Source organism: Colius striatus, chromosome 2, assembly GCF_028858725.1.
Source record: "Colius striatus isolate bColStr4 chromosome 2, bColStr4.1.hap1, whole genome shotgun sequence".
Lineage (NCBI taxonomy): Eukaryota > Metazoa > Chordata > Aves > Coliiformes > Coliidae > Colius > Colius striatus.
The window spans coordinates 56,330,682-56,342,938 of record NC_084760.1 but is presented as its reverse complement, the minus strand read 5'-3'; the positions used below and the strand labels follow the sequence as shown (position 1 = coordinate 56,342,938).

The window sequence follows — 12,257 nt, the reverse complement described above, 5'->3', positions numbered from 1 at the left end:
CCTCCTAATCCTTCTGTTTATTCCCACCAGCTATGCAGAACTGATGCTTGTTTGTTGACAGGAAATTCTACAGCCATTTCTGCCTCTGCCACTTCCTCTTTGTGTTAGTGCAATCCAATGGAAAAAGAAAAGATGGGCTGCACTAGAGCCACTAAAAGAAAGTCATATCTGGCTAATCCTGAACTAACATCTCAGGTCAATAAGGGAAAAGTAGACTTACCAGTGGTGAAAAGTTGTTAGTTCATGAATGTCCGCTCTGGGTGAATTTCTAAACTGCTCATTTCCTCCTTAATATCTTTTGCATCAGATGCTCTGCCCATAGTCTATGTTCGCTGTGGAGCCTGGCCAGAGGTAGGAGAATGGAAAGGCCATATCCCAAAGTCTCATCTGGTTATACTTTACTATGAACCATGACTATGAGCATGAAAACATTGATTTTAATGACTGTACAATGGCAGCTGGGGAATCCCACTTACATGATTTCTTACATTTGTCTTTATTATTCTGCTTCATGATGGGGAAATCAGTCAAATTTACAGTTCAGCTACAAGGTGAGTAAAACTTGCAGATAATAAAATGTTAGCAAAATCTCTCCCTAAACCTTAATTTCTCCAGTAGTTCCTCTGTACTTCCAGAGCTATCTCCTCAGGACTACTTCCCAGCAATGCCATTATATTGCCTTTCTTCTGCTCCCTAACAACTACTGGAGAACCTTCACTAAGTTTTAGTTAAGCTTTCTGATTCATATTTACCTCATCAGGAAAGGGGAAGAGTTACACATTTTCAGGATTTTATTTGACTGCAAGTTTTCTATTCAAAGTTTCTGTTATTGTATTCAATATCAGAAAACATAAATGTAGATAGAAATTGTTTTGGCTTTAAACTAAAGGATTCTAATTAATTTTGAATGTGTTATTACTCCTTTTAGATAACATCGAAAACCTTCACCTTTCCATGTTTTACTTAAGCTACTGTATATCTTTACATATACGTGAAGACTCTTCACTTTTCTTCAGAAGTAAATCATATAAAACTGTGAAAAGTGAACAACTTATTTATTACCTTTTTTCTTTTGAGGTGTGGCAATCTGTATGTGGTTGGAAAAAAGAATTCAACTCCAGAAAGGACAAAAAGAAAGCTGAAGTACTTAACTTCAGTTAAAATCCTAAAGAGGGTGTTGGAAAAGTGGGATCATGACTCTTCTCAGGGGTACAGAGTGAAAGGACAAGAGGCAATTTCACAGATTTCAGCAATGAAAATTTCAACTGCGTAGCAGGAGAAAGGTTTTCACAATGAGAATGGAACTAGAGAGATTGTGAAATTTCCATCCTTGGAGGCTTTTAAAACTTGGCTGCCTAAAACTCTGAGCAACTTGATCTAACTTTGAAGTTGGTGCTGCTCCAAGCAGGAGCCTGGATTAAGTGACTCTGAAAGGTCTCTTCCAACATGAATTAGTCTGTGATTTTGCAGGTCTCAGTTATCTTATATTTGCAGATATTTGGGGTAGGTAGGAGAAAATGTGTTCAGAAACATCTGACTTCCCTTAAAACTTCTGTCACAAAACAATTGAATTACACATTTTTCTTTAGTTTACATTTTAATAGCTACAATACATTCAGTTCTTTGTATTCTGATTAATAAGTCAAATTTTAAGTCAGTGTATTTTTTTAATCTTTCCTAGTCTATCATATTCAGCAAGGAGCTAATGTCATTTGAACGCAAATAGCTATTCTTTTTAAAGAACAGTAGCTCGCAACTCAGATCTGTAGAATGAGTGATGAAGTCATGAGGAACTGCACTTTACATATTGTGAGCTATGTACATAGTATCGCAACTGTACTTAGGGTTCTTAGGTGCCATGGGTCTGTACATGAACTTTTGTAGTATTATTTGGCATGTTTTCAGAGCAGAGTTGAAATAGAATATATGAACTGTGGAAATTAATTACATGATGGCCAATGAGGAATAAACAGAATTTGTAATGATTATGCATAGTAAGAGAGCATGATTATTTTTTTTCCCTGTCCTTTTATTAAGCTTTTTCTCACACTGCAATACATGGAGCAAGATCCAGTATGGCAGCCTCACTCAATTCCCAAACCTGATTCATCTCTAAAATAGGCCATGCTGTGAAGAGATTAAGGAAAAGATTGTAAAAAAGAAAAAAATACAGCTGTGACTGAATAATTAACAGCTGTGTAAAAATGAATGCACAGAGGGAACCAAATTATGCTTATACGAGCAACCTGAATTCTGGTATTTCTTGATATTGGAATGTTTGACTTTCAAACACTTCATTTTTGTGTCAAAAGACATATAAGTACAACCTCATGATTTAATATATTAAACGTAACCTTTGTATGTTATTAGGTATAAATAAGGAAGATGTCAAGAATACCACACAAATAGAAACTAAGTCACTTTGACAGTTAAAATGAGCTTTTTGAAAGTCTACTCCTGGTCACATTCACATAGCACTATAGAGAATACGCCTGTTACCAGAGCTCAGCCAGGCAGTAGTGAGAGGAGCTCTTGTACTTGGTCACACAATAGCGTTACATGCAAGAAAACAAAAAGTACTGGCAGATGCTGTGACCATATGCAGCAAGCACTGCCTTGGACCCTGAAGCCCAGATGATCCTCCTTTTCCAGCAGTTCAAATCCAGCCTCCACCCTGACTTCCTGCAAGTGACAGCAGCACCATTTCTACACTTCCATATGTGATGGCACCAGTGAAACTTCAGCCATGCACTTTCGGCAAAAAAATGTCCATTCATTTTTAAACTAAAAATTGGACTTCAACAGTTCTTATTCTGCTTCTCCTATGCTTAAGGGATTAAACATCTTAATATGCCTTGAAGCAAGACTGCTGTTTCATCATTACATGAGCATCTGCAGCAGGCTTTCTACTGATTGTCTTTCTTCAGATGTTTCAGCTGAACTCCATGGAAGCAAATGGGAGTTTTGTCTGAAGAGTTGTTAATTATCGGGGGTTTGGGCCTTTTTTGGGGTTTTCATTTTTTGTTTGTTTGGTTGGTTGGTTGTTCTGTTTTGGGTTTTTTTTCTTTGTTTTGTTCTGAGACAACCAAATCTAGTTCCTTATGTCCTTTCTTGTATATTTTCACAAATTACTGAAATATTACATTTTCTCAGAGATGCTTTTTGTTTTGTTTTTGTTTTACTAGAATACTTCAGATGTGCCTCATTCAAGAGAAGAGGTTGTGCTTTTCATAAGCTACATTTTCTTAGCCACAGGCCAAAATAAATATTACCACTCCTGAAACCTTAAAGTCCTACTTACACTGAGCATGGCACTTGCCGGACAGTAGAACGAGACAGAGACTAATTAAATATTATTGAAGAATAATACTGAAAAGTAAGTCTGAGGAGCAGATTTTCTAGTAATTCGTTCACAGATCCACAAAACAATCAAGGTTAAGAACATCTCGCTGTGAAAGAGCTTCAGCAAAGACAATCATGCCTCAACGACAGAAAATAATTACTCTGACACCATTTTCCACAAGATATATATGATTGTAATAGTGTATAATGCAAACAGATTTGCATGACTGTTCACTAATAATCCTTGAGCCTCAGTCTCTTCAATGATTACCTTTACTGTCCTAAACATTTCTGAGTCTTTGTAGGCTTGTTTCAATGTAATAAGGAGAAGCTGTAAAAATGTCATGACCTAACTAAAATAAAAAAGGATGAAACTAGCAAGCCTTTTAAATAATGTATATTAACAGTTGAAATATGTCCTCTCCATGTATCTGTAGGTGATGATGGAAAAAATTGATGTACATACACATAAAATAAAAGTTGTTATCAAAACTGAAAAAAAAAGCGCCTTTCTTTCATTTTATTTGGTAGAAAGTTATAAATTATACATATAAAAATAAACTATACCCAGCTGAACTATTATTAGGCTGTAATTTTAACCTATCAATTCCTAAAGCCATGCTGTTCAGGATCTTCTCTCATGGTTTACAACCTCAGAGGCATCCCTCTGGTACTTACCTAAAGGTTATTTTTTATTCTCCATTTAGAACCGATTCAGAACCAGAGCTTTTTTCAAGGTTCTACATGCCATTCCAAACACCAAAAAAAATTACACAGGAGTATCATTACAGGTTTAGAGCTGCAGTCATTCCCAGATGAAAATATAAGTAATAAGATTCAGTACAAGACAATTGAATGTGACTGAGACACATAAAACGTAAACTGATAAATTTTGTAAGATTCCTACATCTGTAAAACAGATGGAGCTTCTGAAGGATCTAGAATAGGCTTTATCCACCTAAACAGTTGAGTATATTTGAATTAGACATATATTTATATATCTTGCATAAAATTTTTAATGTGGGGAAGTTATGATGCACCATTCACAGGTGAAATGGAGAGGATGGTGATGTTGTGTATGTGAATTAGGCCTGTTGTAGATAACGAGTAAAGCTGTACCTATTAAATCCATTGTCTAGGATTTTTTCTCCTTATTTACCAATGCTGTTGGTCTGAAAACTGTCTGAAAAGGAAGAAATATACTCTACTGGGTATTTCAAGGCAGGTCATATCATTGAAACAGATAATACCTCTAAAGACCAAATACAAATTTTAACTGCATCCAAATAGAAGCCTGAAACATATGGTTTAGAAACACTCTACATAACACAGCCCTAGACTTCAGAAAAGGTCAGTTCCAGCTTTAGATACTGGTTTTGGCCCAATTTTATTCCAATTAGCACCTACTAGTGTTATTAAGCTAGTTTTATGCTCAGTAAGGAATATGAAGTACTCAAACAGCTGCTTCTCCTTTCTCCCTTCCTTCCTACTCCTTTTCACTTCTCCAGACATGATAAGAATCTCAACATTTACAAGCTTAAGAATGCAGGTGTCTGAAACAAGCAGGTGGAAAGAAGGTGGATTGTGGTGAGTATAATTATACAATAGGTGCCACGTTTGTTGTATACATTAGTTCACTTAGCAATACAGTACGCATTTTAACAAATAAAAGATAATACATGCAAGTCTTTTTTATTTGCTATGTTCTTGCCAAGCTTTTAATGAGATAGAGCTTGTCTGAAGGTATAAAACCCAGAAAGTGTAACATTTTACCCGCAGAAAATTACACCCTCAGGAAATGAAATTCTGATGCTTTTGAAGTCAGCATCTTTTGAAGAAACGGAATACATGGGTGTGAAATATCCCAGTCTCTAATACTTTTTGTACTTTGGGGTGATTTGAGACAAAATACAGGTCAGGAAATATCTTTGCCTCATTTATTCTTCCTATAACTGTGCTTAACTTTCTGCACCATAACATATCTGTAACACACAAAGGATCAGATAATTGCATCTGTAATTTACAGTTGGGCTAAGGTCCCTTCAATCAGGAATGACATTTAAATATCAGAGTCAAAATGACAATGTGATCTCTTTCACACATGAGACTCTCTTTGATGGTCACTTCATACCATATAACTCAGCATGGACAGCAATATTTAAATTCAATTGAAGCATATTGATTTAAAAATATATTTTCTTACCACTGCTTATCTTTTATTCCACAAGTTGCCAGCCTTCCGAGAAAACCTTAGAAAGTAGTAGTTTTGGTTTGGGATGTTCATTTGAGCACATTACCATTGCCATTTTGTACGTTATCACTCACAGTAACAATAAAAATCTGTAAATACATCATTCTTAGGAAAATACACTCTTCCTATGGATTTTTACTGTGTATGTGTTCAATCATAACATTTTTATCAATCATAACATTTTTACTAGAAGCACAGAGTTAAAAACCACTGCTGTAGCCAAATGGCAATCTGTTCTGGCACCTCAGTTTACATTTTATTTAATAAAAGATGTCTGGTTTTACAATTACTATGCTGTGGTATAAGATGCCTGAAAGGAATCCAGCTAAGTAACAGCTAGCTAAAGGGTATAAAAAAATATTTGTTTACCCTTGAGATGGTAATCTTTAGTATTAACGAAATAACTAATTAATCTCTCTCATAGAGATGAAATTCACATTGCAGAATTACTGAGAGGGAAAAAAGATGTAATTTTCTTTAAAAACATATATGCCATTATTGTTGTGGGCATCAGAAGGTATGTGCTCATTACCATCAGATTAAAAGTTTGAACAAGCCCAGAATATTCCTCATTTCCATCATACCACCCTCATTCTAATAACACTAAGAGAATAAGTAAAACAGAACACAGCCTTTCAATTGGGTTATGTTAACAAAGCGCTGATTACTTAAATGTATTCAATGGTAAATTACCTTTGAAAGGTCTCCAGCCTCCAAATAGAAGCAGATAACAAACACGTTCCATGTAACCCAAAGGACCAGCCAGACAGCGTACTGCAGGTAGGAAGAGAGAAACAGTACATTAATAGTTTCACTGTCAACTAAGTTAAAATTAGTTTGTTAGACCATTAGTTCAATCCAAGACAAAACCAGTCTACATAAGTATGGTGCATATGAATAAAAATGTTACATGCAAAAGAGAACAGAGCATAAATTATTCTCTTTGATGGGCACAACCTAGAATGACCTGGTGAGTACTCAGTCACACCAGAAAATCTGTAGTTGAGAAAAAGATCTAATAGCTGATAGATAGTTGAATCTGAGACTAAACTGGATCTCTTATTACTGTTCAAATGGGGAATACTGTAAAATCAAGAGGGGTATGTAATGTCAATTACATGTGTGAGCACAAAGCGGTTTCTCCAAATGGTCATTCAAATACAACTTACTAAAAGATGAAGTGTAATTTAAGTAGGCTTCGAATTCTGCAAGGTTTCAGATTTAGTCTCAAGAAACTAAACCTACACATAATCTCAAGAAAATAAACCTATAATAGGTTATTTTGCAATATTCCTGCAAAATATGGAGGGATTTAGTCAGGACAGTTGCCTCTACCACTATATTTTGTGATATTTCAAATCATGGTTCATAATTACACAACACTCTTGGGGGCAGACTGCATTTTAAATTTACTCTTTTTTTTTGTTTTGTTTTGATTTGGTTTTGTTTTAAAGTATATAGGAGAAGTATTCATGCTTAAACAATATCTGTTCATTGGTGATTGTCAAACTTCTTATTCATATATCTGATGTGTGTAACAGAGTACATATTTCCTCTCCTTCTGTCCACTACTTTCCTACTTTTTTGTATTCATGAGACTTATATGCTGGAACTGGAAACTGTTTCCCTGCTGTAATGCTGCAGGATCTTATATAATAAAGCTTGACCTATATGTTGCTACTTTATCTAATGTTTGTGCTTCAGAACTTCCCTTGACAAATTATTCCATCATCTAATAAGCTTTAGGATCTACAAATGTTTTTCTAATGGTTGTTCTATCTATCCTCTAGTTGTTCACAATTCAATTCTGCACGTTTGCTAATTTGATTCCATGGACTCATGGCACTGCATTTGTGTGAAATACAACAGAGACATGATCCCATTCCCTACCTGTTACAGCTGAGAAATGTGTCCTGCTTTTATATCACCAACCCATTTCTCTCAAGTATTTACAGACTTACTCTTTTTGGTTTTTTCGTCTTTTCTCCAAATTGTACTGGTTAAATTAACTGTACTGTTAAACTACTTTTCCAAATCAGGAAACACTGTTTTCTGCACACCTCTCTATTATATCACCTTCTAGATAAGCAGATATATATTTAGACTGTGTGCTATTCATTGCTTACAAAATATATATATATAACAAAATATTATTTGTCATGAATGACAATCTCATTCTCTAAATCCAGTAACAATCTATGTAGGATTCTTGCATTTGTGTTGGAAGTCCTGTTTTGTATCAGACAGTCTGTCAGTCAACTTAATCTTCTAGAAACTGTGAAAACAGCACAATTCTGTCCTTTCTCAGATGTAAAGTGAGATTATATTCAACGAGTAAAATTTAAGCTTGTTCTGATTTCTTATTTTTATAGATACTCAAATAATTGATAACCAGCCTATTAGGTACAGATTTTAAAGAATTATGATAAAAATTTTCATTTAATGGAAACACAGTTTTAAAGGTTCGAACTGCTTCACACAGAAGTAGTTTTAGGTACTTTAAAGTATATAGATTACATATGCTTTATAGGATAGCTCTTTCTGGTCCATAGATCTGGTCACAGATCATGGATTTATTTAGGTCAGGATGACCCCTCTAGAGATCACCTTGTTCAACCTCTGCTCAAAGCATGACCAGCATAGGTCAAGTTCTGCAGGGATTTGTCCAGTTGCGGACAAATTCCAGTTTGTCCAGTTTGTCCAGTTGTCCACAGCTAATTTTGGAGTTTAGGCTCCTGATAACACTTTAGAACATAGGAACTTAATTAAATGCATGGTCTTAACACAATGTTTTGAGGTTTTTTATTTTTAATGCGAAGTATGTTGAGCATTTCATTTTCTTGTAGCTTGCTTATGGTATACCTGGCTTTGCATGTAATATGGAGCATTATACCTACCAGAATAAGAGAATTTAGATTCAATAACTTTAATATGGCTTTTTTTTTCCTTAACCTTGCAGCAATTTAACTTGATAGATTTTACCAATTTTAATATTTTAATATTACATACAAGTATACATATAATGATAGGACAAGGGGCAATGGGTACAAGCTGGAACGTAAGAGGTTCCAAAGAAACACAGGAAATATTTTTTCACTGTGAGAGGGTGATGGAGCACTGGAACAGGCTGCCCAGATGGGCTGTTGATGCTCCTTCTCTGGAGACATTCAAAACCCACCTGGACGAGTTCCTGTGTGACCTACTCTAGGAGGTCCTGCTCTGGCAGGGAAGTTGGACTAGATGACCTTTTGATGTCCCTTCCAACCCTTAAGATTCTGTGATTCTGCAATTCTGTAATACAAGTACTCCTTCTGATACATGAAGATAATTGGCTTTCTTATAGTGAAAATTCGAAATACTACATTTAGACTGGTTTCCCAAGGAAATTAGACATAAGCAGTAATACCCATGTGTGATGTTTGTTCCTTTGAAATAACTTCTGTATTCCCAAATGATTTTAAGCAAACTGGATAAAAAATTAGGTCCTTCAAAGGCTTTTTTTTTTTTTTAAGAAAAGTTTCAGGAAAATAAGCCTACAAATGAGAAGAGGTTCTCACATAGAGAAAGACTTGCAAGATCATCTTTTATCAGTCAACACAAAAGGGGGAGACAGCCACAGGAAACTATGTTTCATTAGATCAACTGTTCATGGTACAGCTTGTCACATTGCATGTAAGCAACAGCTGATTAAAAAGCTCCCTGTGCACAGCATATCCAGCAGAACACTCAATGGCACTTTGGAGATGCTTGTCCCAGTAGAAAGCCTTATGCTTACATGAAGAAATGAAATTTCTCTTTTCCACTATACCACAAAAAAAATGTCAATTTTATCTGACTTTTAGATACACTCTCTTAACAATCATCTGCTGTTATTGTACTACATATAAGGTTTAAAAATATCTTTTAAAAGTATGTTTTAAACTGCTTCCTTTCAAAATGTTATATGAAGTGTTTGTTGCCTGAATTCTGCGGATAAACACTGAGTATAATTGTCTTGAAATACAGGGATGCTTCTGCTTCCCACTGCTTCTTATTTCAGATGCTTCAGATCTAGCACATCTCTTATCTCTGGATCGTATCCAGTCACAAATGCCTCTTGTTGTCTATGTGCTTCAGCAAACTGTTGAGTAAATTCAGCTCTGAGAACCTGTGACAATGAATAAATCCCTTCGGTGCTCTCTATTATAGGTACCTAATTAGAAACACATTTTATAAGTGTTCTTCAAAAGGCTATAGCTATATTTTTTTTTTCTCATATGTGGGAGCTGAAGACAGCTGCATTATCTGACAGAAGCCACCACAATGCTTCGGCAGTTACGTATCAACAAGACAAGAAATTTGAACATACAGTGGACCAAGCAAGAGATACTGACAGGAGGCACTGACAAGACAGCTTATTATTTTTATAGAAATCCAAACTGAAAAGACATATAACTAGAAGGCTAAGAATGAAGATTTAAATACTGACTTACAAAGTTGAAGCCAATTGGAAAAAGTTTTTGTTGGCTTGTTTGGTTTTTAAAAACAAATTATGTAAATAAAGCTGTTACTTGGTTGAATATGCTTACTATTTTTCAAGTAAACATGAATTTATGACCCTCTACAAAGGACAATGATAAGAACTACATATTTTATGATTTATTGGTACTGTGTAGTTATAGGTTTTAAAATTTGCTATGAATCACCACAAACTAGTAAAGGATGTCTTTTGAGGAACAGAAAACTGAAATATTAAAATTCTTCTAACAGTACTAAATTCATACAACTCTCCTCAAACCTCTCAAAGCCGGCTAAGTCACAATATCTCCATTTTACTGACAAATCAAAATACTAGACTTAATTCCACAGCCTAACAGAAAAATGATCACAAGGGCACAAGAAGCAAAGTTCCAGGTAGCTCAGTACTGCCTTTGATATAAATCTGGTCAATAGAACTTACATCCAACAGTCTTGTCACTCTCCCTGAAAGAGAAATACGTCATAGAACTTTTAAGTCTAAACAATGAGCAGCATTGATATCTATAAGCATTTTAAATTTAATGATTTTTTTATTTCTCTTGCTCCAAACTTATTTTTGGGTATATATGTCAGTTATACCTGACTGAGGAACACAAGGGCTCCACACCTAAAAGACATTACCTTGTTGTGACGATTACTGTTTTGCTACTTATTCTCATTAGAAATGTACGTAACTTCAGTTTCAGACACTTCCAAATCTGAAAATATTAGGCCTCAAAATCCTTCCATACTCCATTCAGGAAAAACAAACTAAATGTATTTCTAAAATGATAATTACTATGTTTGTCAAAGTAATTAAAAATGTGATTGATTATGCTATCTGGGCTACAGTACTTGAGTTGTTCAAAGATTACCTTGAGCCCAGTATGTCTGGAAAGACCATTGCTTTCCAGCACACATGGTAACTACTGTTCCCAAGTATCATTATCTTTGCTTCTAGAGTATGTCTATGAAGATATATCAGTTTTAGAAAGGCAATTATCAAACCTCTGTGTTCCACATCAAATCTGTCAAGTGGAATTCTGAGTAACTGGCATCAATATACTACTAAACATTCAGCTAATCTTTGAGGTGCCTATAGCTCTATATACCTTTGAAAAGCCCCTGTGAAACAGAAACAACTATTTGATGGAGTCAGCTATTCCTGAAAATAGCTGACGTGAAATCCATGGTTTAGTTGTCATAACATTCTGTGGCATTTGAACCTGTTTGAATCTCCTCAGCACTACACAGCAAAAGTTCTGCCTCTTGTTTCCATCTTCCTTGAAGTAGTAAAAAGACTTCATCTAGAGTCCCTAGAAGTCTATTTGAAATGACAATGACAGCAGTCTTCAGAGTGAATTCATGTGGCCACTTAGTAGGGACCACTCTCTAATTTAATCTGCTCTGTACATTTTGCTCTTTTCTCCCCATTATCATTACCTGAGGCTTTCCCATGAGAGCTGATGAAGGTGTGGGTATCATAGCATGGTGGACAGTCCAGGTCTAGAAACCATCAGCACCATCCTGCCACACCTCAGCAGGAAGCCTCCAGTGCAGAGCAGAGTCAGAAACCAGAGTCTGACTCCAAAGAAGAGTCAAATTCATACCCAGGAGAGATTCAGTTATTGAATGCATGAGGACCAGCTGTTTTAAGCAGAACTGGTGCTTTCAGCAATCTAACACAAAGAACAATCATACTCTGCTTTTAATGATCCAGATGAAAGTCTTCCTTGCCCAGTAGTTATCTACAGGCTTCAATGGGAGGGAGCTCAGGGCCAAGCCCAGTAGCCTTGACAACAAAAACATGTTCCTGGTAGCACAGGGCTTTGTGCAACCTGTTCAACTTCAATAAATGTTCATTCACTTTCTAGAATGTCCTGGGAAGCTCTTGCAGAATAACATAATCCTCTGGATTTTTTTCATTGCTTGTTGGTTGTCACAGCATGCAGCTTGCACTAGTTTTGCTTGGCTGAATTCTTTATATTGTTAGGACTTAGACATTTTCTTGCTTTTTGGTTTTTTAAAAATATTTTTAATCGATCATGGCTATGGTGTCAGAGTACTGTCCATCTTTGTGAGTTTTTCATTCTATGTGAATACGAATTGATTTTGTACAATCCATTTTTGAGCTGTTGGACTTTTCTGTCTCAAATTGCAATGACAG

General features: G+C 35.5%; 1 protein-coding gene across 1 annotated transcript in view; it reads right to left on the bottom strand.

Moving 5' to 3' along the window:
• The window catches only part of NKAIN2 (sodium/potassium transporting ATPase interacting 2), a 303,333-nt gene that overhangs the window by 242,505 nt on the left and 48,571 nt on the right, over window positions 1-12,257 (bottom strand). Inside the window, exon 3 of the mRNA XM_061989613.1 lies at window positions 6,287-6,367. Within this exon, the coding sequence (XP_061845597.1) occupies window positions 6,287-6,367 (81 nt within the window). The remainder of the gene's footprint in view (window positions 1-6,286; window positions 6,368-12,257) is intronic.